The sequence below is a fragment of the Pyxicephalus adspersus genome, chromosome 2, assembly GCF_032062135.1.
Source record: "Pyxicephalus adspersus chromosome 2, UCB_Pads_2.0, whole genome shotgun sequence".
Classification (NCBI taxonomy): Eukaryota; Metazoa; Chordata; class Amphibia; order Anura; family Pyxicephalidae; genus Pyxicephalus; species Pyxicephalus adspersus.
In genome coordinates this window covers 160,235,015-160,262,698 of record NC_092859.1, presented here as the reverse complement: position 1 = coordinate 160,262,698, position 27,684 = coordinate 160,235,015, and the positions used below count along the sequence as shown (strand labels likewise).

Below are 27,684 nucleotides of genomic sequence, written 5' to 3'. Positions count from 1 at the left end.
TACTATATAGTATTAGCTTCACACCTTTACCGTATCCCTGAGCCGTTATCAGGCGTCTGTTCTATCCGGTCAGCAATCTTACCACGTAAGCCATTTACATATTAATATATTGATTACTGTATTAGCCTTTTACCTCTGATTGCATTATATATTGTCACAATTTAAGGTCCCCCAATCCCCTGGTGAAGCCCTATGGGGCGAAACGCGTCGGGTAGGGAAACAAGATTAGGTTGCTATCATATTTTGTTTAATGGGTTTTGAGCACTCCATAATCTCTAGAACGGTGAACCCGTGTTAGCACAGGAGGACTTTGCTTAGTGTACGGAATTAATAATTAAATTAAATTTTCTGTTAAGAAAAACGTTTGCCCTATAAAAGCCTGACCTTTCCTTCTTTTTCTATTAGTTCTACGGATCATTTCAGGCTGGGCACTTTGAGAACAACGCTCTTTGAATTGGGTCGCTTTCCTTGGTTGAACTCACTATTCTTATTGTTAGCAATAGTTTTCAATCCTGGACCAGATTCAATCCAGGTTTGCTGGATCACCCAGGTTCACTGATGAAACACTATTCTCTCCAGCCTTGGAGAACGTTAATAAATCAGGGCAATGTCTGCACATTTCTATAACTGCCGTTTATTAGAAGGACAAAGATGGGATCTCTGTTACACCGATTGGTCCTTGTGAGGCTTTGCAGACATTTTGGTGGGAATTCTCTTCTTGGCAGCCAGCAAGTTTTCTGACATTTAGGGGCCCCGGGGTCTAACAGATTATCTGAGTGGTGAAGCTATGGCCCTTCTGAAGGTTGTCAGCCCCCCATCATATGAAAGTGAAAACGATTTCCTGTATTTCAGAAATCCCATTCTGCCCAAACAAAATCTTCTTCTTGGTGTCTCCACATTGTGTTCCAGTGATCTCCCCGGCCCCTCTCAGCTGGGGGCACCGCCCGGCACCTTTCTGTTAGCACCCGGCTGTTTTTGGGTGGCTACGGATGAGTTGGGTCACAATACAGGAGCCACCACCCGCCTACAGCTTCTTCCCACCCTGGGGAAAATACTGTATTCTTATAAAGATTTGGCTTCTTCTTGGACCCGAGTGAAACTCCATTATCTTTAGTAGTTCTACCTGCCAAAGGATTCATTTTTCTTTCCATTCAGCCCCGACATTCACCCAGCTCCAACATAGAGCACAGCCCTGGTTTTTCTGCTGCAGTTCAGTAACACTTACAGGTCACAGACAGTGAAATGAGAAGCAGAAGACTGATTAGCTCACCTGCCACTCTAAGCTCTATCAGTGAATGTTTTCACCCTCCCCAGTCTGAGCTCTGCTATGGGAGGACTGCAAGGTGCTGATTTGGGTCCTTACAGCACAGTGGCTCAGTGGTTAGCACTCCGCCCTGGACACTATCTGCATGGAGATTGTACGTTCTCCCTGTGTCTGTGTGCGTTTCCTCCCACATTACAAAGAAAACATGCAGTGAGGATAATTGGCTTCCCAACATTTTGGCCTTAGACTGTAATAATGACATATGGGGGGACAATAGATTGTAGGCTCCAGTGAGGGACAGCTAGTCACATGACTACGGACTTTGTACAGCGCTGTGTAATATGTCAGTGCTATATAAATACTGTGTAATAATAATACATTACTGCAGCCAGAGAAGTAAGCACAGAGCCATGTGTGTCATTTTGCAGTTTGATCCCCAGCTATTGTAACAAAGTGTTGTCCTTATGATTTATGATCTGCACCTCAGGTTAGCATACAGAGTTCAGGCAGAATACTGAACATTGCTCACTTGTGTGTTGGGACAGCCAGCCCTTCCTGTGGGCGATAAAATGCGGAGGATGGGCCTCTTCATAGGTCACAGGTTTGTCTCCTTTACCCACACGCACACGCGCTGCCTTGTTCTAGGAGAAGATACATACATTAATAATACGATATGATTGGACGATCCAACCCACCTGACCATAAAACATAGCCAATAGATTCCCAAGCTTCCCCTATAGGGCAGACAAAGAGAAGTGGATGCAGAGAATGTAAGCGTGCAATGTGCTACACACGGCAATCAGGGCCACCATCATACAAATGTCACCAAACTACGGGCACCAATGGCCTCATCACCTCCTCTGCCCATGGTGCACGTTCGGTGGTACCAACCCCTGCATACCCGGGACCCCCCACAAGACCAGCCATACTGGAGGGGCTCTCACTCATTGTCCGGCCATCACAATTTGCCCCCGTGCTAGAGTCACTCAGATCCCAATATTTGTTCATTTATACAACATAAGCTTCAAGGACCGCTCACTGCCTGACTGATACCCCCCCCCGTCAGGGGTCACTGTAAGCAGATTATCAATATTGTCCCTTCACCTGTAGGGGGTGTAATGTACGGGGTGATCGGTGTATTTATAGGGGGTGTACATAATATATCCTACCCCTTGTAAGGGGGTAACTAGATGATCAATGTGACCCATTCACCTGTAGGGGGTGTAATGTACGAGTGAATCGGTTGTATCTGGTACAGTAAAATTCTTCCCCATTTGCTTCACATTAAAGCAACATTCACCCCATGGCACGCAGACCATGTGAATATTACAGGTGAAGATCCCATGGGGCCCAAATCACACACACACCAGGATTGGAAACTATTCAGCGGAGCCAATGAAATTTACAGATTGGAGTCACATGGGTGGAATACGGTTCCTTATCTGGGGTCTATGGGGCCACTTACCTTCAGGCACACAGAAGAGGTGTGAATGGCTCGGCTGGGACAAAATCTGGGCAGAAAGAGGTCCAAAGTGTTCTGCAGAACCTGAAAAACAGAAATGCGAAATAAAGAGGAGAGATGAAGAGGGATAAACCCCACAATGCTGTGCCATGATATGTGGACCCCGGGAAAAATACAGGGGGCCACCAGGTCAATGCCGGGCACCGGGAAATATACAGGGGGGCCCCAGGACAGTGTTGGGCCCCAGGAATGATACAGAGCGGCCCAAGGTCAGTGCTGGGCCCCGGGAATAATACAGAATGGCCCCATGTCAATTCTGGGCCTGGAGAAAGATACAGAAGGGCCCCAGGTCAATGCGGGGCTCCCGGAAAGATAAAGAGCGGCCGCAGGTCAATGCTTGCCCCTAAGAAAGATACAGAGCGGCCCCCAGGTTAATGGGGGGCTCTGGGAAAGTGACAGTGGCCCCAGGTCAATGCGGGGCTTCGGGAAAGTGACAGTGGCCCCAGGTCAATGCCGGGCCCAGGGAACGATACAGAGCAGCCCAGGTCAATGCCGGGCCCCGGGAAAGATACAGAGCAGCCCAGGTCAATGCCGGGCCCCAGGCCTAGACAATGCGGGGCCCCAGGAAAGATACAGAACGGCCCTAGGTCAATGCGGGGCTCTGGGAAAGATACAGGGGGGCCCCAGGCCAATGCGGGGCCCCAGGAAAGATACAGGGAGCCCCAGGTCAATGCGGGGCCCCGAGAAAGATACAGGGAGCCCCAGGTCAGAAAGATACAGGGAGCCCCAGGTCAATGCGGGGCCCCGAGAAAGATACAGGGAGCCCCAGGTCATAGCAGTGTTAAAATGTTAGAGCGGCCCCAGGTCAATGCCGGGCCCAGGGGAAGATACAGGGGGCCCCAGGTCAATTCAGGGCCCCGGGAAAGATACAGAGCCGAGCCCAGGTCAATGCGGGGCCCAGGGCAAGATACAGAGTGGCCCCAGGTCAATGCCGGGCCCCAAAAATGATAGAGCAGTCCCAGGTCAATGCCGGGCTCCTGGAAAGATACAGAACAACCCAGGTTAATGTGGGGCCCCGGGAATGACACAGAGCGGCCCTAGGTCCATGCGGGGCCCCAGGAAAAATAAAATGGCCCCAGGAAAAATAAAATGGCCCCAGGAAAGATACAGAGGGGGCCTAGGTAAGAAACTGGGGGGGCCAAGGTCAATTTGGGGCCCCCGGAAAGTTACAGAATGGCCCCAGGTCAATGCCAGGAAGGACACAGTGTGGTCCCAGGTTAATGCGGGGCCTGGGAGAGTTACAGAGTGGCCCCAGGTCAATGCGGGGCCCCAGTAAAGATACAGAGCAGCCCCAGGTCAATGTGGGTCCCCGGTAAAGATACAGATCGGCCCCAGGTCAATCCAGGGCCCCGGGAAAGGTACAGAGCGGCCCCAGGTCAATGTGGGGATAAAACCGGACAGGTGATCTGACCCGCCCCCCTTATGACATTTTTGGTGTAATTGAAATTTGTATTCTTGTCATGACCGGTTCTCTTATTACACCTCAGTACCATCACACAACAATATTTAATTATACAGCAGCGGTTATATTGTTCACGGAGCACCCCGGGGGTATAACGTAACCCCAATGTCTCCCCTCACCTGCAGCCGGTACACGGGCGCCGCCATCTTTCAGGATACCAGCGAGTGGCGGGGAGCGCAGCCGTAACAATGACCTTGGATGACAAATGACAGCGACACCTACAGGGTGGAAAATAACGGCGTCCTGCCGGCGCTGTCTCGTCTGCAAGTATAGGAGTGGCCGGTGGGGGCGGTAAAGAGCGGCCGGTGTGACGTAGAAGGAGATCGTAGGGCGCGAAAACCAATCTGAGGTAAATTGCGTCATTCAGGAGGATGGAATACCGCTCGTTACGTCAAGTGTGAATATGTATAGAGCTGTATGGTGAATTCTGAGATATGAATCTCGGCTTGGTCATTCACAGACTGCTGGGGGTACAAAGGGCCAATATTAAAGTGTAATTCCTGTCAGGATTTTATTATTCTGAGTAGATTTGGAATAATTGCTGTCTGGGTTGGGTTTCCCCTCACAGTCTGTCATGGTGACCAAACCAGCAAACCGGTCAATCTGACCGTAACTCCAGGTGATCTTATTTCTCTCTCAGCACCCCCAATATAACCGAAATTTTACATTTCTCCTTACCCTTCCTACCCCAACGCCATCCCCGCCCTCCCCCCCAAATTTCATCCCCATCTCCGGACTCTTCCTCAAATTTCATCTGTATCCCCGGCCTCCTCCCCAAATTTCAGCCCCACCTCTGGACTCCTCCCCAAATTTCAACCCCATCCCCGGCCTCCTCCCCAAATTCCATCTTCGGACTCCTCCCCAAATTCCATCCCCGGCATCCTCCCCAAATTTCATCCCCATCTCCGTACTCCTCCCCAAATTTTAGACCCATTCCCGGCCTCTTCCCCAAATTCCATCCCCATCCCCGGCATCCTCCCCAAATTTCAGCCCCATCTCCGGCCTCCTCCCCAAATTTCAGCCCCATCCCCGCCCTTCCCCCCCAAATTCCATCCCCGCCCTTCCCCCCAAATTTCATCCCCATCCCCGGCCTCCTCCCCAAATTTCATCCCCATCCCCGCCCTTCCCCCCCAATTTCATCCCCATCCCCGGCCTCCTCCCCAAATTTCAGCCCCATCCCCGCCCTTCCCCCCCAAATTCCATCCCCGCCCTTCCCCCCAAATTTCATCCCCATCCCCGCCCTCCCCCCCAAATTTCAGCCCCATCACCGGCCTCCTCCCCAAATTACATCCCCATCCCCGCCCTTCCCCCCCAAATTTCAGCCCCATCCCCGGCCTCCCCCCCAAATTCCATCCCCATCCCCGCCCTTCCCCCCAAATTTCAGCCCCATCCCTGGCCTCCTCCCCCTCTTATTATACGTTTGTTCTTCTAAAGCAGGGATGGGAAGGGGTTTGGACAGAAGGGTAAGGGATTTTAGTAAAGTAAATGTCGGAGGGGATTGGAGGAGGCGACAGGAAGTTGGAGTTATAGAAGGGTCGGGCGGGAGAAGCTGCTGACAACAATAACATAATACCCCGGGGCCCTTCCTGGGAAGTGGGTGGTAGCCCAATGAGGAGGTCCATATCTTAAATTGGTATCGTGTGGGGTAGTTGTCATTTTTCCAATAGTTCCCATACAATACATACAGTGAGTCCTGTTGTGACAACATTATGGGAACTGAAGAAGAATATTCCCTTGTGGTAACACAAACAGCCATGGAAACTAAACCTGGCGAATCGCTATGACAACCAGGCAACAAGTATTTTCAGTAGAATTCAGCAATGGGGCCTCAGTTTACTATAGCAATATAGGGGTGAAGATTCATGGCACTGCTTCTGTGCTTGCTCATGTCATCGCATGTCACCTGCCTAAAATTTGTATATAAATTCTTAACTTAAAAAAACTAAACAAACATTTAAATCAGCCAGAAGTGCCCAATCAGGGGTAGATTTGTAGGAGTACATGGTTCAACCTGATGCATTAGCTAATACTTTGTGTGAAAAAACCTAGCCTGTTAACATTTTGGATCTCTACCCACAGCAATCTGCAGGGAGTCTGTGCTCACAAAGCATTTTGCAGTAGCTGTGAGAAAGTGAAATCGCTGTCATAGCCTCAACCTATTGGCTTTCCATTGATAGCCTGAATTTAATGTAATTAAATAAAAGCATGCTTAGTTTGCATGGTTGGTACCTTCCCATTGTTTACAAGGTTCTCTATACTGCATGCTAAACCCATCTTAGGGCAAAATTAAACTTCCCATAAATTATCCGCCATTTCTTTTAATAGCGGTCACTATGCTGCCATGATAAATGGACCCTTTGAGCCCCTAAAAGACATCATTTGTTTTTTTGCAAAGATTTGTTAAGGGACCAAGAATTACTGTTTCTGAATTATTCTCTACAATTATTATTCCTTCCAGGATTGGAGGCGAGTGATCTAGCACAGCAGCCTTTGCTTGGATTACCTGGTCCTCTCCTTGTGGGGGCATCAAGCCGCAGGACAGCCAGTAAGAAGGGTCCACATCACCCATGCAGCAATGTTGGCACCCATAGAAGGACCCCCCTACTCTACAGAGGACCTGGGCTATAAAGTGGCAAAGGATTTGGGTTAGTAAATGGCCAGATTAGGACATTAAAAGTGATTGGTGGGGAAGTGGCGGGAGGAGTGTTTGCAGAACATTATCCTTAACAGGTATTTTAGCACATGCATATTAATATATTTGTTTTCATGGTACAGGTTTCATCATGTGGAAATATCATATAGAAGGCCTTTACCAGCCTAGCATGTCTTCCAGGGAAAGCTTTGTTAGCATCCTGAACATGAAGACTAAAGATCTTCACCAGCCTAAAGGTAAAGCTGCAATGAATAGTCATGTCCTTGTAAGCAAATTCATTGTTTGCTACGTGTCATGCTCGTTAGGATGTAAGACTTACCCTCAATTCCATGTCACCACTGACCATGCTGATTTTGGGTAAATTAAAGCATGCCTGCTGAAATTAGTCTGCAACACCCACCCTGACATCTGATTGGTCGGCCTGCTGGATAGGGTGGTAAATCTTCTTACAGTGCTCAACTCAGAATTTTTTTTAAGCTGGGTGGGAAGAAATTGTAGGTGGGTGGTAGCCCAGTAATCAGTAACCACCCAGAAACAGCTGGGTGGTTACTGAAAAGTGCTTGGTGGTGCACCCAGCTAAAAGGGGTCGGGGAGAACACTGTTCTTAGATCTTGGACACTATATAGTTGGGGTCAGATATTTAACAGTTTTCAAGTTCTTGGGGTCCAGTAGCTGACTGGGCCGGGGTCCAGGCATGTTCCTAATTCCTTAAAAAGTTTTTATAAAAATTAAAAAACACCTGTGCAGGTAGTTGCAAATGTCTGCTGTGTATAGAAGGTGTCCACGAGCTGTAATGCCTGAGGTTTTTTACCGGAAATCTGAACAAACCCAAAGTTTAGGTGAAAGCGTCTGTTTTGGCTAAAATTGTCACTGTTGGAAGAAGCAGGTGTGTTTCATAATTTCCCTATGTCTTTCATCTAACTGAAGTTACTGAACTTATTCTTAAGTATGAATTTTGCACTTGGTTTTTAAAAAATTGTGTTACTGTCATGCTTATCACTCCTGGAATCTAGTGCTAGGTCAAGTCCCCTGCTGCTGCTGTAAATTTTACCCTAGTGACCCTTGTTCTCCTGAGACTCCTGTGATTTCCTGTGACCCCATGTGCTCCTCTGACCCTGCTTCCTGTAAGTGTACCGATTCTTTCTTGGTCCTGACTACGTTCACAGTCCATCACCACTTGCAAGATGCACTGTTAAAAACTCACTAGTTCCTTTGACTCTGGGCCCCAACCCAGATGGCTCTTCCACCCTCCTCCAACTACGAGGAGGTGCTGAGAAGTTCCTGGCTTTGCCCCCTTCTAGATGAAATGAAAAAATGAGTGTGGGGGGATATGACAGCCTAATATCTTAGTATGTAACTGTGCAAATATCAGGTCTTTGGGATTCCTAAAACTGTTTTTTCTTTTAGTGAGAAGCTGTGATGGCCGAGGCACAAGCAAGTTTCACGTCGTTGGAGTTACAGGCTGTCATTAAGTTTTTGTTCCCCCAGGGAAAGTTAGCAAAGGACATTCACACTGAGATGTCACAAACACTGGGGGAGAAGTGTCCTTCCTACAGCACTGTCATAACCTGGATATCTCGTTTCAAGACAGGGCATTTCATTGTTGAAGATGAGCCCCGCAGTGCGCGCCCCCCAACCTCAACTTACCCGGCAACCTGCGATGTCCATGAGCTGATTATTGAGAACCGGCGAATATCGGCAAAAAAGATAGCCCAGATACTTGACATTTTGCGGGAGGTTGTTGGGTTTGTTATCACCACTATCCTAGACATGCGCAAACAAACAGTAGTCAGAAGAAGGAAGGAGTTGAAGCATCCAAAGCAGTTTTGGCCCATTTTGAAGCTCGGTTTTGGTTTTAGCATTGCTAGACCTACCCGTACTAAGCGAGGTGCGTGTGCTACCAGCGCTAAGCGACGTATGTAAGAACGCATAGCCCCGGTCCTGGCGCCAACCGGCCTTGCACCTGCCTATCCGCCAAAGCGCTAAAAAACAGGTCGCGCACAATTTGGAGCGTGAATCGGGCTTTTATGTTGGTGGACTACCTACCTCAGGGCTCTAGTATCACCGGACAGTAATATGCTAACCTCCTAGACCAGTTGAAGGGGGCAATTAAGACAAAACGCCATGGAAAGTTGACCAAAGGGATCCTTTTTTTGCAGGACAATCCACCTGTGCACACTACCAACGCTGTGGCTGCCAAATTGAACACCCTGGGTTTACAATTGGTCCACCATCCCACAATCCCCCCTACTCACCTCCTCCCCCTTTTGGACTATTATCTGTTCCCAAATTTGAAGAAACACCTGAAGGGGCAACGTTTTGAGGACATTTCTGACGTCAAAGCTGCAAGCTGGTTTGCAGCCAAAACCAAAGTATTTGAATGATCTAGAAAAGCTGCAACTACGCTGTACCAAGTGCATCAGAGGGGAATATGTGGAATAAATGTGTTATTTCATAACTCTGGCTCTCTGCTTTCTGGGCAAAGCCAGGAACTTCTCGGCACCTCCTCGTATTATACCGAGCTCCCACTGACTGCACAAATTCTTTTCCAACTAATTGTGATTCCTGTATGTGACAGTTACTTCAAAAATCTATGAAGTTTATTTGTCTCCATAAAGCATACATTATGTGTTCAGCCACCAAAACCTGAGTTATGGGTGGACTTGTAATACCTCCTGGGCACTCCGGAAGCCTCCTATGGAGTTTTACAGGGCTGAGTCCTGTGTACACTGCCTGTTATGTAAAGGAGAATAATTACCCCTCCCAGAACTACAGAAAAAGTACAGTCTATTAGATGGGAGAGTGGGAGGGCCTGAGTAGTCCAGCATAAGGAAAATGGCTGGAGTTTACAGCATTACATCCCCTAAAATGTGTTTTATCAGCCCACAATTGGAATTAGGCATTTTTAAGTGACCTGTACAAGTTGGGTCCTTAAAGCGCAGCTTAGTGGCTCACGTTAGCCAGGACATTAACTGCATGGAGTTTGTATGTTCTTCCCGTTTTTTTTTTTACTGGGTTCTCTTTGGGCACTGTGAACACTTTAACATGAACCTTTGGCTAAAATTTGGCTTATCCAAGAATAAATTTAATCTAAATTGTTTCTTTTAAAAAAGTGTCCACCATTTTTGATATCACCTCTGAAATGTTTGACTGTTCTCCATTGTAAACTTATTCAACATGCTTCAACATGTTTGTGTTTCCTTTCATGAATTGTCTGTTTCTAACAAATCCTTAACATTTCTGTGTGATTTAACTTGGGGCTTCAATTAGGCCAGTCCATAATAAGCCATTGATTCTTTTTGCTAGCCCTGTGATGTTGGCCATCTATGTTTGTGTATATTGTGTGCCTGCGTGTCAGAAGACCTCAGAGGCAGTGAGGATACCTTGGGTGTAAACATACTGTATTTAGAAAATACTGGAATGTTGTTTTAATATGTTTTTAGGCTTTTATTTGACCTTCAGTGATCCTGGTATTCGGGATCTTTTACAAATTTTACAGTTCTATGTTCTATTTTTGTTTAAATTTCTAAAACGCAAATTTGATGGGGACCTGGTTCCACATAATACAGCTATATAATAATACTGGGAATCACAGTGAATGTATACAAAATGAATAAATATATATTGAATATTGTAAAACAGAAAACATTTTACCCATTAAGTTGCCTTTATAAAATAGCACAGGGCCATCAGCTGCAGTTTCTGGCCAACATGAGGGTTGCAATCGCCAGCTGACAGCAAAATTCCAGTGTTAAGTTAAAGTGATCATCTTGTGAGCATTCCAATCTCACTATTCAGTGTTCAATAGGAGAAATGTGCAGCAGGTTGCTGCAATGGTGAAAGGGGAGGCAGGATCAGGTCTCTACTGACAGTAGCTGTGTATAGGAAAAATAGGCAGATATAAAGACAAAAATAAATTATATCGGCATTTAATAATAATCCTAATCCTATCTTTTTAAATGCAACTGGTTTAGGCCTAAGCCAATTTAAATGTAATATAGTACTGACCTCTTGCAGTCACTGTCTGGTTCCCAGTCCTGCCTCTCTTTTCCAATTAAGTGTGGTGTAAGCACATGTGCTGTCAAGCGACATGCTGATATGAAAAGTGAGAAGAGTGAGTAGAACGACAAACTCATGGGTCTCAAGCTCTTTTACTGGCCAATCAGCAGGCTGTAGGTAGTGAGAAGACTTCTTCCTATTTCTTGGTTTACTGTATACTTCAAAAACAAATTTGAAGCTCCATGCAAAAAAATGATAACCCAATGAACAATCATTGTATGGGTGTAAATGTAAGATCTGCTTGGATGCAGTTGCTTACTGCACTTTTTGCATTACATGTCTTTAATTAAAGGCATGAAGACCAATAAGATGAAAACTTTATGTAGCCTTGTGTTTTCTGTATACATTGTCCCTAGTTTTTAGGGGTTTATAGGTTGCTTCGGGTAACACAAATAGTTCCTTAATTTTAGTCATTGAAGTTTATTGAGGAGTTTGAAGTGCACATGAAGAGAAAGTTTGTAAGCATAGACCAGACCAGACATATTATGGTTTTCTTTTTAATTTGCAATAATCTGAAACAAATCAAGAGGAACATCTTTTTCGGTTTGTCTTTTATCCTCTTGTTTTGACACTTACAAGGCTCAGAAAAAAATAGTGAGAAAGAGACGAGAAAACAGAAATATAAAGGAAGACAGCAGCAAAAGAACCCCACTGGCATTCAGAAACGAACAAGCTGTCCTCTTGTTTCTCTTATATATAGATTTATGTATATATATGTATTTATAGGATTTCTGTTTAAAGGGCATGCAGAAAATTAAACAGCAACAAATGAAAACAAGTCAGGCCGGAGATTCGCCTCTCCTCTCCCTTGGGGTCACTGCTCTGAACCCTGTAAACTTGTGTAAAATTGGCATTTGGGGAAGGAGTGTTTCGCATACACCTCTTGCCTATTCTATTGGGGATGCGCAGAAGTATCTGTCCTGGCAATAAAATCAGGCACAATAGCGATAATTGGATTTCTGCGTCCCCTCAATCCCTGAAGATTTTGGTTGCTGCTTTTTCTTTCCAGCATATTCAAAGAGGATCAGTCATGTCAACACAGTGAAAGTAGCCATTTTCTGGGCAGAAGCCAAAGCTCATCCAATGTAGAAATATTGACACTAGATCCTAGTGAATTATATTCAGTATACTGCATTCGTCTGAAAGATGGCTCATCACAAAATAGCTACCTCCACAGTGAAGCAGATCCACTTTAAAGGAAACCCGTGTATCCTGGAAGATTCAGTCCTTTACACCGGACCCATATTTTTTCTTGGATCATACATTGCCGCCCTACAAACACAGAAAATCCTATAAACCTTCTGCAAAAAATGTCAGACTACAAAATAATGGTTATCTCAATAGTAACTAGAATTCAGTAAAACATCATCTCCTTGAGGGCCACTGAATGAAAACCCAAGCTACTTCAAAGGAAATCTGTAAGAACATTGTAATCCCTGTGATTTATCCAACCTCAGATGATCCAAGTGGTGTCATGGATCCTGTGTGCAGACCCCACATGTCAGAGGAGAATCGTACTCGCTGAGAAATGACAGACATTAAGCACACTCCATAAAATGCGCCGGCCATGCTTTGGGACTGGCTCTCCCACTGCAGACAATGGATAAGACCATTATTTACAGGGTATGGGTTTGTTGGAGTTGGGTCATTTCTTTTATATATTTATATATATATATATATTTTATTTTCTCAATATATATATATTATTTTTGCATTCCTAAAGCAAAATAAAACAGAAGCAGGTAGCAGTGGGGGCCCCTGGGAGAACTGCTTTGCGGAAAAAAAAAACAAAATATATTTTTTTTTTTCTTTTATGTCTTTTAAAATTTTTTTCTGTGTTTTTTTAGTACCTTTTTTGTTTTCTCTTTGTTCTGTTTGGACGACTCATTTCACGTTGGACGCGCAAACACACGGGAAGGAACAGCTCCACGGGAAGGTTACAGTTCTCTCCCCCCAGCCCCTCGAGATATCAGACGATCCCTCCACCCCTCCACAACCCCCCAAATAAAGCCAAAAAGACCAGAGGGAAGAAGGCTGAAGGTCATTTTTTTCTCTCTGCAACAAGTCAATGGATGCACTAACCCCTGTAGGAAAGGAGGGGTCATATAGGTTGGAGCTATGCCTACCCCAGCTGGGGAGGGGTAGGAATGCTTAGTTCAGAAGGGAAACATACATAGGAGGCTTTTTCCTACAACATTTTCTTGTCCTCTTGCAAACATTTCATGAGTCCAGGCAGTGGATGTCTGGGATGTGTGTGCACATGGTGGGGATTGAGGGCCACAAGAATAGAAGAGTCTGGATTTGGAGGGGTTGAGGGGGAGGAGGGATGAGAGGGAACGGCACAAGCATGCGGTCACGTGCTTTTCCTCGCCGCTGGAACTCTGTGAGCGGCGGAGCCAAAAGTCTCTGGCACTTCCTCTTTTCTGGTGAAGCCAGGAGGGCATTACTGGACGCTGTGTAAAAGAAAAATATGGTCTATGGTCAACAGTTAAGCCTGAACAAAGCTGTTATATCACACATTAAAATACAAGGTGGATAAACTAACTGAATGTTAAAGACATAGTCCCTTTTAAAGTTTCACGAAGTCATACACTGCCATAGAGAGTAGGGTAGTAGGTAGATCTAGTAGGCTTTTCCCATTTCTAACTGAATACATTAATACATTCCTAGCCACCCTCTCCACTCTTCCAATGACTTATCAATGGATTCCCTGCCTATGACCTCTTTCCTTCCATGGCTCCAAGACTATATTAGAGCTGCCTTTCCATCTTCTTCCAATCACTTTTTAGCCACCATTCCCATTTCCTGCCTGTTGTATTCTGGGCTCCCCCACCTCTTGTAACCATTTCTCTTCTTGTGTCACACCTTGTTATGCATGCAGCTTGTAATCTTCAGTGCCTATTTATTGTACAGCACTGTGCGATTTCTTGATGCATTAGTAAAGAACAACTCCAGTTTCAATATTTTATATCAATTTGTAACTAAAAGTGACCTTTAAATCATTACCTGACCCTAAAATCATACAAATATGGTTGCACCCTCCTTTACTTTGCTGATCATCGGTCTTTTACAAATAACAAGGTGCTCTGGTATTGTCCAAGGAGAGAAGGTACATCAGTGAATGAGGTGGGACTATCATTGTTGCAGCGTGAGAAGTACCGGTAACTTTAGTTTTCCATTTACTCTTTAAAAAAAATGGTAATACTACAGTTAAAGTGCTCCCACTTTAAAAAGGTTTATGTACCTCTCCAAACTACCTCGCTGCCTGTACACTGCAGATAAATTCCTGGGTATTATCTTAACTATTTGCGTTACATGTCAGGACTCCGCCATCTTCCTTTCTTCCTGCATGCATCTTCAGCCATCTTGATTGGCTGTGCTGGGATGATGTAACACCCATGCAGGTGTGAAATGCCGGGAGTTCATTCATTCTCGGCACACGCAAAGAAAGCTGGAATTGTCAGGTTTCTCTGGCAACCAAAGCTGACGCTGCGAATGCACTTTAGGCAGGTGAATGTGGACACTAGCCTCCTCCGTCTACCTCTTAGCAAGGTTTACGTATCAGGATAAGAACTTAGTTTATACTGAAACAACTATGGAGCAGTGTGTAATATGTTGGTGCTATGTAAATACAAGTTAACAATAATAATACCAGGAAAAGGAATATGTGCATTATCTTACTGTCACTGAAGGGGTGCCACGGGGGCCCCTGAGCAGTGGAAGTGGACATTTTGCCACTTGCCCTCACGGCGATGCCAAACACGGGTCTCTTCAGACTGGCTGGTACGAGGTCGACCCTGTGTATCGATGTATTGTGTCAGGCGTATGTAGGCGATACAGGCAGCATCCTCTCCAACCACATGGACGTGAGGATTCAAGATGGTCGTGTGGATTGGCTTGTTGTTCTTTGACAGCACTAAACACACAAAAAAAAAATATTTTGTTTAAAAACAAAAGCTTAATAAAACTCAACACCAAAAAGCAAAATGGAAACAAATCCATCTTTGTATAACACAAGATGTTTGATAATGGTTTTATAGATATTACCACACATACTCAGGTAATCTGAGCATACCTGTTATTATGAAATTGTAAAATAATCTTTTAGTTCCCATACATTGAATGTTTGTGGTCATAATTTAAATTTTGATTTTTTTTTTGAAAGCCCATTACATCAATGAACTGTGGTGCACTGTTCTTCATTCACTTAAAGAGGCTGCTATCCACAGCATAGTGGTTCAAAAAATGGACATTGCTGTCAAGTATGCAGAACAGCGTGCTAGAAATGCATTAGGGTGCTATTATGAATGGGATGCATGTTACCATGCTGCCTCGGTAACATGCATGTTATCACATGTTGTTCACATATATGTAAATAGGCCCTGGAACTAAATGTTTATTAGTAAAACGTACAGATTACACAGCTCAACATCAAAAAATGTTTTCACTTGCCATGGATTTTTCAATATATTTAGTGTATGTCAGGTCTGCTCAATCCAGAAATGACATCAGTTTAATTGAATTGGCTCTAGTTCTTGTGATACAGGAATTGGAATTGATGATTTTACCAACAACAAATGTTACACAGCATATTATTATCAATCTTTATTTACACCCATGTTTTCATTTTATATAATGTGGATTATTTTCATGAAACTTTCATTTGTCTTCTTTTTATTCACATATTCTATTTTTTACAGAAATATGAGTTCTTCAAGAAGTTGTTTGAATGACCCTAATGTATTTTGCTACATTTGTGGTGAATATTCTCAGCAAAATCAGGGAAGAAACATTACAGAATTTGTGAAACAAGCATATCTTGTATATTTTGGTATTAAACTGGGGGACCAAGATAAGGTATGAGGTACCACATATGGTATGAAAAACTTGTGTAGTGTCTACGTCAGTGGAAAATTAGAAAACTGAAAAGTGTGAAATTTGGTGTACCTATGGTATGGGGAGAGCCCAGAAATCATCATAATGATTGTTATTTGTGTGCTGGGAATATAAAAGAATCGTTACAAGAAACACAAGTGGGAGTACGGTGATATGGAATCAGCGACCTGTGCCGCATGGTGCTGATGTTGCCATAGCAGTGTTCAGTCCCTGATATTCCTGTATCCGACATGGAGGATATACAGGGAGTGTAATCCAGGAGTTAGCAGTGAATTGGAAGTGAATGTGTTTCATCAAACCAGCAGTTCTCCCAAGAAGAGCTCAATGATTTAATACGTGACCTAAGTCTGTCAAAACAAGAATCTGAACTTTTATCATCCGGGCTAAAAGAAAAAAACTGAGAGCGGAAGATAAAATAACGATTTATAGGACAAGAGAGGTGACACTCCGACCATATCTCAGTGAAGATGGAGACTTTGTGTTGTAACATCCCTGGACTACTAGCCCATATGGGAGGACCAGAATACCGAGCAGAAGACTGGCCGCTTTTCATAGACAGTTCCACTCCAAGTATGAAATCTGTCTTACTGCATAATGCCAACTGCTATGCATCAATTCCAATTGTCACTCAACAAAACTTAAAGAAGAATATGAAAATATCAGAATGGTCTGCTATCGCGAACATCAATGGTCCACCAATGGAAGAGGGAAGGGTTGAAGTGGGGCTGTTTTAGAGTTTAGTTTAAATATCCAAATCTCCCAGACATAAATCAACATCTGTTAATTTAAAAATGGTGAATCTCCTACTTGGACACATTGAATACACAAAGTCCCCATGTTTCATCTGCTTGTGGGATAGAAGAGGAAAGCGGGATCACTGGAAGAAAGTGACATGGCCTCCAAGGGAAAACATGAAAAAGGTGCAGCGACATGGAGCCAATGGCTGACAATAAATCATTCTCCCCCCACTACACATAAAGTTGGGATTAATGAAGCAATTTGTTAGAGCTCTGAACAAGGACGGTGATTGCTGCAAATACATTTTCTAGATTCTTCCTGGATTGAGTAGTGAAATATAAAAGCAGGAATCTTTGATGGAGCCCAGAAACTGATAAATGATTCAAATTTCACAAGTTACATGACTGATACTGAAGCTTCTGCCTGGCACAGCTATGTCATGGTTGTCAGGAACTTCTTGGGGAACCATAAAGCACAAAATTATGAAGAACTGGTACAAAACTTCCTCCTAAACTTTATAAATGTGTGTGCTACTATGAGTATAAAGGTACACTATCTCCATATGCAAACATTTCCAGAAAACCTTGGTGATATCAGTGAGGAACAAGGGGAGAGGATCCATCAAGATATAAAGGTGATGGAAGAAAGGTATCAGATGGGAGAGACACATGATGGCAGACTACTGCTGGAGCCGTCCTATCAGTATAAATCATACAAACTCAGCTTATCAATGACTTCTTTATGGCTAGTTCTGTAAATATACTGAATATAGAATATATGGACTCTTAGGTATTTCAAAAACTTTATTTTGTATACGTAGGCATTTCTAGTTTAATTTTGCTGAATTTTCATGTTTCATTAGTTTTCTATGAGGTTATTATTGAGGTCATTATTTCAAAAACTAGAGCCAATTTAGCAAAACCAATACCATATGTGGAATCTGTGCATCTAACATATCCTGAAATGACTTTAATCTGTTTGGCAAGGAAATGATTGTTGGCCAGTGTTATAATTAGATAATTAGGTAATCCAAAAGGTTCTGCAGATTTTTTTGGAAGGTAAGTTAGTGTGGCCACTTATCATTTGACCACGTTTCATTTTGGATAATTTGCCTACAACAAACTTTCTAACAGTTTCCTAACTGCAAGCCCAATGCAATGGATGAAAAGGCTCTAGATGTGTGTGTACATCAGGTTTAGTACATGAGAGGAGAAATATTACATATGCCAGGTTTCCTGGAGTCTAATGATGGAGACAAAACATACAATCTGTACAGACATTCTGCCATAGAATAGATTCATGTTCGGTCTGAATACTGCAAATATTGTAATAAAGTAATGTGGGATATTAGTTGGAAAATGGTAATACTATTCAACCCTTCTCACGCAAGGTATTCTTTTCTTTTCTCTTTGTTCTGTTCTCAAAAATGATTCTAGGAATGATGAGAAAGTTCCTAGAAAGCTGTGAAGGCAGATAACCAGTACATGTTAGTTATGACAAGCTATTATTGTTCATAACAGAAATGTAAAGGTGTGATAGGAGAACTCCGCACAGTGTACACTAACAACACACTGTTATCCTAATTGTGTAAACACTTATTGGATATTGCTTGTTATGGAGCACTCCCTGCTGTATTTGTAATGAACAAAGTACAGAGATAACTAATTATTGTTTGATTGACACTGCAGTCAAATATGGATTGAAAATAACCTAGTTTTTAGTTCGATTCATTGTTTTTTGTTTCAGATCAAAGATGAATTGATCAGGAGAAGAGAAAGGAATATCACATGGTAATTTAAAAAGAAAGTGTCCATTTTAAACTTTTTTTTTTTAAACGCACCAGATTCAATTCTTAGCCCAATAAATACCCCAATACATCTAGACCTGAACATTATAACCCCACATTATTATCCATCTTGACCAATACAAATTCTTCTAGTTTCCAATCACAAAATCATGATTCCCTTTGTGACTTTTGTAAAAAGACAGTGCAGTTTAGTATACAGAAGCCTTTCTTTCCTTTTGTACATTTGCAGCCACCCCCACCCAAAAAAGAAATATTTGCTATTGGTAAAGAAAGTGACATCATTGTGACATCTCCCTGCATTGTCTCCTTACAGTTCTCGAAGTAAAATCGGTGAAAATCTATCCCCTCAACAAGGTTACCCAGAGCTTCTGGTTCAAACGTGGTCAATCCAGGGTCACAAATTTTCCTAGGGAAAAAAAAAATGGATTTTGTTAAAAATAAATATGCAGTTTTTTTTTTATCATTATTATTATCCAGTCAGTTCCTTTGCTGCTTTTTCCTTTAGTTTAAAGTATTCAAATTTATTATTAAATTACCATTTGAACTTTTCTTACAATATCCTATACCTTTTTTTCTGACATCCAATAAAATACCCCAGAAGGGCAAATACTCTTCTTACAATCAAACTGGGCTACATTGCTGGTCCTTTATTTCTCTTCATACTCAAATTATTAAAATGTCAAAGTACCTGGACCAAAAAATAATGTGATCACTGCTTATACACAATGAGCCAACATGAGGTGCTATAGATGTTCCCATGCAATGCTTTCTGATTCCTCCCATGCGCACGCTGGAACCAGTCAAATAGAACTAATAATAAACATTTTTGTAACATGCATTTACATTTCCAGTGTATAGGGTTTCTGTCATTTGTAAGCTATCATAGGAGGTGGCAGGAAATTGCTTTGTGCTATACAGTTCATTACTCTCCTGTGCATCCCAATAAACTAAGAAAAGTATCTTGTGTTATGGTCAGGAAACCTAACATAATTATGATACGATGCACAATAATGCAGATTAACTACTTTAAATTTTCTGCTGCATCCCCAGCCCTCTATTATTCATGACTGCATTATATGTAAGTGATAGAGCGCAACAACTCACGCATATGCCTCGAAGTCTCCATTATTTACTGCCTCAATCAGCTGCTCTGTAATCTTAATGATCTCCTGTTTCCGAGCTGGAAAACAAAGTTATTGGTTAAACTAAGCAATAGAAGAGATTCAGAAACACCTGAATGAAAGGCGGCCTGGTGAATGTCTGGAGAAACAATCTGAGATGAGATATTGATGGTACATACAGTATCAAAGACACACTAAACAAAAAATGTGCCTTTCTTTATTGTAAAAGATGTACACAACTGCAGGGATATAGGTGATATATCTCACACATAGATTTTCATTATTGATATTATTGTTATTTTTCATTATTAACAACTGCTTAGATTGCTTTACGAACTTTTGCCAAAAAAGAAAACTAATGAGGTGACTACAACATGTCAGAGAAAAGATAATTCTTCATTTTACAGAGATACTTTGGAATTTTATGGACTGTAAAAGCAGAAAATAGCTAAATACACATATACACCATTGTGTTATATCTGGCAAAATATGACACAGGATTCCTTGTATGCAAAGAACTAAAAAGGTCTTCGGGCAAGAGGGTGATTGGAAAATACACTAGAAAAAAAAGGAGAAATTAGATTAATACAAATATATATTCTGTGTATATTCTTATGCATATTCTAGGAATACACTTGACTTTAGGTTTCTGATGGCTAGTCATTAAATATATCCCTATGGATCACCAGCTTATTGGAGGATGGCAATAGGGGAAAGCTTAACAACAGAATATTAAACCATTGTTGAATGAATGGCCAAAAAGAGAATAGAAGAAATATGGTGAAAGCAAGGCTCCTAGTATTGGCTTTGGTTTAGAGACATCAATTGCTATCAACGTAGCAAAATATAGTGACAATTCGGATGACAACACAGTTAAAGTTCCTAAATCTATGGAAACAAACATCCATTAAAAAAAAAAAAAAAAAAAAAAAAAAAAAAGGAAATTGGTGTGAACATGACACTTTTTTCAACACAGGGAACTTCACATGTATCCATAGAGAGAATGTGAAGAGTGAATCAATGCTATTCTGAATAAGGAATAAACTGCAATACAGGAAAACACCTGGATAGAGGAAAGAAAAATACAGAAAGCTGAGGGCTGGTGTGCTGGGAAGGTGGAAGCTCGGAAAGAGCAGCATGCAATGGATAGGAAGGTACAGAATGTCATGGTGAAAGTAATAATGCGATGAGTATAATGGATGTAAAAGAATATGCTATACACATTTAACTGGAGAAAAAAGGTTGTTGTATGGAAGAACATTTTATGTAAAAGATGAAATATTGATGAGAGGATAAACACACTGGTGAGAAGCGTTATTAAGAGAGGAGAGTTGTTAGAAGAATGAACAATGCGGTGAAGAGTCAGAAAGGATGGTCTTAAAAGGAACAAGTAGGAGAGTGAGCCCATGTCAGATGCGTTTGTATGCGCTAGTTCTACTTACGCTGTACAAACGGAGAGTTTAGGTGGGGCTGGGAGAGCCGATGCTGCGTGTTGGAATACTGCACCCCCTCTGCTTCTGAGCCTCGTCTGACTGTGTTAAATATATCTGTGAATCTAGCAGCTGGGAGGGGGACAAAGAGACGGGAACCAGGGGAAGAAATAGAGACAAGAGACAGAGAGAAACAGAAGAAGTAGGACGAGAACAGAGACAGAACAGCAGAGACAGAACAGAGGAGACAGAACAGGAGACAGAACAGCAGAGACAGAACAGAGGAGACAGAGTTATTAGGACAAGCGACAGAGAAGCAGAAAAGTTTTAACAAGACAAGAAGCAGAGAAGCATAAACAGGCATAGCAGAACAAGATAGTGATAGAAAAGAGGACAGTAATAAGGACAGAGACAGAGAAAGAGGAAACGTACCAGCAAAAATAGAAGCAAATGTAAAAAGGCAAAAACCATAAGCAGAAATGAAGGTAAAAGGAAGATACCATGAAATACAGTCACAGATGCCAAGCCGAACAAAAAAAATATAAGAACACAATGAAGTAGCATGATAAACATTAAAAAATAAAGAATAGGAGATACCCAAGATTGTAGTACAATAAAAGAAAAACAAAGGCAAAAACAAAAAAGATGAAGAAGATGATGTGAACAAAACAGAAATAGTTATAATGGAAACACAGAGGATAAAAGTAAGACAGAAGCAAAGGACCAATAGATCGCATCAAAAGGACAGAAAAAAAGAAGAAATTGATTCGGAAACCCAAGAAGAATAGTAAAGAGAAGGTGGAAGGGCCATAGCAAATATAAAGGATGGGAAGAAGGGAACGGAGAGGAAGCAACCAAGTTAGGGGAAAAAAAGGGGGAAAAAAAGAAGACAGATATCAACACAGAAAGAGCAGACACAGTAGCAATGTGAGTGACAAACACAAACAACATCTCATCACAAACAGCCAAGGACAATGCCAGTCTCCAACCCCCCAAAGAGCAAGTAGGGGTAAAGCCAACCACCCCCCACACATACAAAACTGACAGATACACAAGGGACTAATCTAAATATACTACTCCTGTAATTACATATATAGGCATCTGGGATCAAAACATTTCTATTTTAACTATGAACTTTTTATCTTAGTGTTAACTTAATATATTTTACACATCATTTAGAAATTACATTTATTCAAAAAAAAAACAAGTGCAGCATCCCATTTTCCTGATTCTAATAAATAAGAAATAGATTTCTTCACTGGGCCATCCATGCATATAGGTTTAAGGGGTTTCTGTGTCCCATTCCTATTACTTACGCTGTGCAAGAGGTGAATGGGGAAAGGATGGGGAGAGGGGCTGCTGAGCGACCGCTGCTTGAGGTCCCTCAGCTTCCAGGGCCCCCGAACCCCTCCTCACTGAGCTTAAAATGTCTGAGAACTTCAGCACTAGAGAGAACAGGGAGAAAAGAGGAGGTAAAGCCAGAGAAAGGAAGTTGATTATGAAGAGAGGAAAATGGAGCAAAAAAGAGCAGAAATGTTATGAATTGAACATGCAGAATTTGTAGAAGAAATTGGGACAATAAAAAACTGCAAGACAACATAACATATTTCATAAAATAAAAATCACACACACTGGACATCCAATATACCCTCCTGCTGAGTGAAAATGGTTATCCCAGTAAAAAATACTCATGCTTTCCTCTGTGGAAAGTGGTATTGTTCCTTTTGCTACATTGTGTGTATGTATATATATTCTTTTATAGTATTGAGTATCAGAAAGCCAGCCTGATTCTTCCTTTTATCAGTGCTCCTACAAGGAAGGAGGAAAAGACTTACAGTATAAGGCAGACAGTAGAGATGCCCAGAGCTGTACTACGGGAATAAACAACCTTGGTACTGATAGTCCTGATTATATTATGATATAAATGATTTTTAATATCTCCTCAGTATCTTACATTTCCATTGCTTACACAGTCTGCTTGCAGCACTTTATTATAGAACAGTTACTGCGCCAGGGCAGCATGATTCTGTTTGTTAGTAATAGAATCCATCAAATGAACTGGAAAGTAGAATGGCAGAAAGCACCCATAAAGTTTATTAGGGAACTGACAAGCTTGCACTTTGAATTCTCCAGCTTTGTGGTAGCACTGTCACATAAACTAAATTCAAGTTTTGCTTTATGAAGAATTATATTCTTTCAGGGGTACTGATGGCCCTTTGCTCACTCCAAATGGGTTTTGCAGTGCTAAGAAAGTGGGAATAAAAAAAAAACTGAAGCATGTCAGAAGGAGCTGCAGGTGAAATGCACCTGTCAATGATTACTAAACTATTTCAGAAATATCCCAAAATGATGTCAGACTGATGTCAACCCAAAGGCAGACAGCACAGGCCATTTTAATGTTATTGAGATAAGAGTAAAGAGTTTGTCACTGAAATGATTTGGTAATTTGCCCTGATTAATATAAAGTGAATATTTGGCAGTTTAAATGGAATCAGCAGAATTTCATGAGATGAGAACATTACCTGTATATGTTAAACCAATTTCCCCCCTAATTAGTTTCCCACTTTTCAAGGTACAAAACAGAAGTGTCACTAGACTTTAAATGGAATATTGAGTTTTGGAATTGGAAGTTTTGACTTCAAATCAGAGCTGTCCACCATTGTCTTTTGAAATTACACAAGACATCCTCAGATTCCTAGGTTAAAATAATAACCAGCATCATTCAGACCACTTTTTTGGTCTCAGGCCAATATGGGACCAATACTCCCATTCTGTACCTGGACAGTAAATTAGAGTTCATCTCCTATCAGCACGCTTATTGTCATCAGCAATGGAATAGTTCCCTGTGCTTATTCTTCTTTTCCTATTGCGCTCTTCTGTATTTTACTCAGTTCTCAGGGTTTTCATAATATATTGTCTCTCATTATGGTAAAGGTATTTAAAGAATTGCATGACTATAATCAGCAATAATCAGCAGCTGTTACTTTTGAAACACACACAAATCACAAATGATTGTAGTGTCCTCCTTATATGTCCTTATTACTGAATAAAAAGCAGCTTTTGCCATCTGCTGGCCATTATTTAGCACTACACCTCATGTCCCTGCAGTGCACACCTTTACCCTAATTAGGAAAGGTTTATTAGACTTTATAGTCTGTACTTAGCCAGCAGCTTAGTCTAAGCTGCTAATGTTCTGCATAGTAGTGTATGCAACTTTCATTTCTGTCTGGCCGTGCCTTCGACTGCTCCAGTGAATTGTTTGGACCACATTGTATTTTGCTTCTCTAGGCTTATCCTGGTCATCAGCCAATATCTCTGCAGTTGTCCACTATTGCTCCTCCATCTGTGTTAAACCTGAACTGTTTTAAATTTGTTTTGTGTGTTCCTATTATTATGAGCATCATACTGCTTTCTTTGCCACTATGTGAGGTTTACATCTCTGTAGCACCCCCTGATCCTGTTAGTCGACTGTTGCTCCCACTGAACTCCATGATGTTGTTGATACACTGACTGGCTGTTATGAAGACAGCTCTGAGTATTTCATAGTTATATCTTGTCATTTCCAGCAAAACAATTATTGTCAGGTGTAAGCCAGCATTCTATATCCTATGTTTTCCACAATACCTAATCTTCTACCTTGTTACTGTTAACTAGTTCGCATGCTTCTGAATTCACTTCTGTCTCCCATACCTAGAGAGGGGTTTCCACCACCTCATAAAACAAATATGCAAAAGCCAACATAATATATAGGTGTTTAATTATCCAATAATCTATATATTATGTTTGTCCGAACACTTGCTAAAATAACCATAAGCCTCAAATAGATAATCAACTTTCCCAGCCAATCCCTCTCATCTTTACTGGGAATATCACGATTAAGGAACATCTAACATTATTGCTTTTCCTTGACGGATCAAAACATGCGCATTTAGAATAAAGGAACATGCATGTTTGTGGGAAGAAGTTTCAGTGGTCAGTTTGAGCCTGCATGATCTCACATCACTACAACTACCGATATCTCCAGGTTCTCTACCCGTATTTACCTTTTCCCTGTATGTTGGTGGATGTATAACTTAAAATTTAATTACAGTACCATTTTGAATCAGCAGTTTGAATCCCATAAAATAAAACCGTAAAATAATGTTAATGCAGATTTGATTAAAGAAAACATGTTGGACAAGCCACAAAACAACACAAGGATATACCCTAAGATGAGAAACCACAGACACATGAAGAGAAAGCAAAATCAAGGTGTATGGGTTTGTTAGTTCAAAGGTAAAAATAGTCATGAATCAGGTATACGTATAGAGGATGTAGAGGGAATAAGATTAAAGCTGACCAGATGGATACATGAAAGACTTACTTCATTTAATGGTAGTAAGATGGGGAACGATTTATGTGGCTAGAGCTACAATACCTTTCATTTCTTCATCCTCTGGGTTTGTATGTGTACTGTCTGAGGACTCCTGCGTGAAACAAGCAAATGGTGGCAAAAGAAAAGAGAGACCATGGTTATTGACAGATACTTCCAAAACTAGCACCTTAACACATATGTTAGACCTAAAGACCAATAATTCCTGAGTTGTAATACAAACCAAACTTGATAGACTATGGCTTCCTATCCTCAGCACAAACTTTGACAATGTTTTGTGAATTGATTTACTTGCTGATAGCACAATCAGAGACAAGTGACAAGAAATCCCAGAAATTTCAGGATCTCTCAAACAGTTCTTCCATTAAAGTAAATTATAGCACTAAGCATCTCTAATTCTTTTGTTTTTCAGAATAAATAAAGAGGGAAAAAAATTTGTAGACCAGCAGTGCAAGATTGAAATGTTAGCATTCGGCTTATGGGAAGATATGAAAGGCTTCCATAAAATCTCACTATCATCTCTGAAAGGTATAGAAACCTGCAAGTGATTCAACCTACCTCACCTTACCTACTCCCAAAATGTTTTTATCGGAGCTGTCTTCCAAAATAAATCTAAAGGTTTGGACACATTGATGCAGAGTTTAGTAAACAGTCAGTCCAATTTAGCACTCAGCTGACTACTTTCAAAAAGCAGGGAATATTACCTTGCATTGGCAACAAGAGACAACCCCCCCAACAGAAAAACAAAAAAAAAGCACATAAATATTCCAAAGGTTTAAACTATGCCGATAACAGACAGCCTGATGAGAATGTTAAGAAACAGGCTAGTTTGTTGGAATAAAGGAAAAAGAAACATCAGCTGAATTTATTTACAGCTATTTAAGAAGGTACAAAGTAGAAAGTGTGCATCAATACATACCATTCAATACAATTCCCAATACACAACTACCCATACAGAACAATGCCAAGTTCCCCAGCACCTAGCCCTACCATCCATACAGAACAATACTGAGTTCCTCCAGTTCCTATCCGTACCATCCATATAGAACAATACTGAGTTCCTCCAGTTCCTATCCGTACCATCCATATAGAACTACCATCCATATAGAACAATACCGAGTTCCTCCAGTACCTAGCCCTACCATCCATATAGAACAATACAGAGTTCCTCCAGTTCCTATCCGTACCAGCCATATAGAACAATACAGAGTTCCCCAGTACCTAGCCCTACTATCTATACAGAACAATACTGAATTCCACAGTACCTAGCCCTACCATCCATTCAGAACAATACTGAGTTCCCCAGTACCCAGCTCTACGAACAATTTAATAAAATTCCCAGCTATACTAACCATACAATACAATATTTAGTATCCTTGTATTAACCATTCAATAACCACCAAACAATACTGGGTTCCTCAATACTACTCTACTATCTATTCAGTACAATATCAAGTCATCCAGTATTTGGTCCTGCTAACACATCAACACAGTTCTGGGTTCCCAGTGCTTAGCCTTACTGAGCATGTATTACAATACAGAATTCCCTAGTATGTAGTAAATATGTTACATAATGAGTTCTCTAGTACCGGTATTTGTCCCTGCTAATCTGACAATACAATATTGAGTTGCCCAGTACCTAATCCCTGCTAACCATCAAAGGGAACCTATGAAAACCTGGTTCTAAATCTGTTGTAATGGGTTCTTTTTTGCTGGTCAGTAGGACAAAAATGATTAATCGGAAGACAATAGTAGTGATGGTATGGAACATCGAAATGGAAGCGCAACATTTAATCTGATTGCGGATGCCAATTTCCACCAATGTCCTACAATTCTCTAGATCTCAATAACATAAAAATACGATACAAAAAATTGGCAAGCAAAGATATATTGCTTATGCCAAAATGATATTACTTTTGGCAGCACTAGTCTCGTATCATCTGGTAACAGTGTTTTGAAAAGTCTAAGAAAAAATTTGCAGGTTGAGCATACTGGATATTATACCAATGTTTGTCAAGGATCTGTATTTCCCAGCTGGTCTTAGGCTACATACACATGCCAGATAATTATCATCAGAGATGAACTGTCATGCTCAACTACGGTGAAAATCTGTCATATGTATTGAGGTCCACCGATGTCTTTTATCAATCGCTAGGGCTGATTGATGAATGACAGGAATGAACACTGTACACTTGTATGCAGGAAAGCACAGCAGGTTGTTGCTCATTTGTCTTCCTCCCACTGAATGGTGTGTGTGTACAGCAATCCTTCATCCACCTGTCACTGGAAATGATCATAAAGGATCGCTTCCAGCGAAGTCATCTGACATCTGTACAGGACTTTAATAGATCAACCCTGGT

General features: G+C 41.6%; 2 protein-coding genes and 1 long non-coding RNA gene across 4 annotated transcripts in view; 1 reads left to right on the top strand and 2 right to left on the bottom strand.

The window, feature by feature from the left end:
- MRPS24 (mitochondrial ribosomal protein S24) overlaps positions 1-4,486 on the bottom strand; it is a 6,831-nt gene extending 2,345 nt beyond the window's left edge. Inside the window, exons 1-3 of the mRNA XM_072402935.1 lie at positions 4,368-4,486; positions 2,730-2,810; positions 1,794-1,905 (exon numbers count right to left, since the gene is read on the bottom strand). Of these exons, the coding sequence (XP_072259036.1) occupies positions 1,794-1,905; positions 2,730-2,810; positions 4,368-4,394 (220 nt within the window). The 5' untranslated portion in view covers positions 4,395-4,486. The remainder of the gene's footprint in view (positions 1-1,793; positions 1,906-2,729; positions 2,811-4,367) is intronic.
- Positions 4,487-6,710: 2,224 nt separating this feature from the next.
- LOC140324815 (uncharacterized) lies at positions 6,711-25,955 on the top strand. 2 transcript variants are annotated; one of them, XR_011919575.1, is made up of 3 exons: positions 6,711-6,893; positions 7,024-7,137; positions 25,737-25,955. It is a non-coding gene; the product is annotated as an uncharacterized lncRNA (long non-coding RNA). The 2 variants fall into 2 exon arrangements; XR_011919576.1 differs by lacking the exon at positions 25,737-25,955 and adding an exon at positions 18,341-19,238.
- Positions 11,442-27,684, bottom strand: part of LOC140324814 (calcium/calmodulin-dependent protein kinase type II subunit beta-like) — a gene marked incomplete in the record, with an annotated part of 87,135 nt that continues 70,892 nt past the window's right edge. The window contains 7 exon segments of the mRNA XM_072402934.1: positions 11,442-13,413; positions 14,642-14,876; positions 18,713-18,807; positions 19,506-19,581; positions 20,965-21,084; positions 22,269-22,397; positions 25,370-25,418. Of these exon segments, the coding sequence (XP_072259035.1) occupies positions 14,644-14,876; positions 18,713-18,807; positions 19,506-19,581; positions 20,965-21,084; positions 22,269-22,397; positions 25,370-25,418 (702 nt within the window).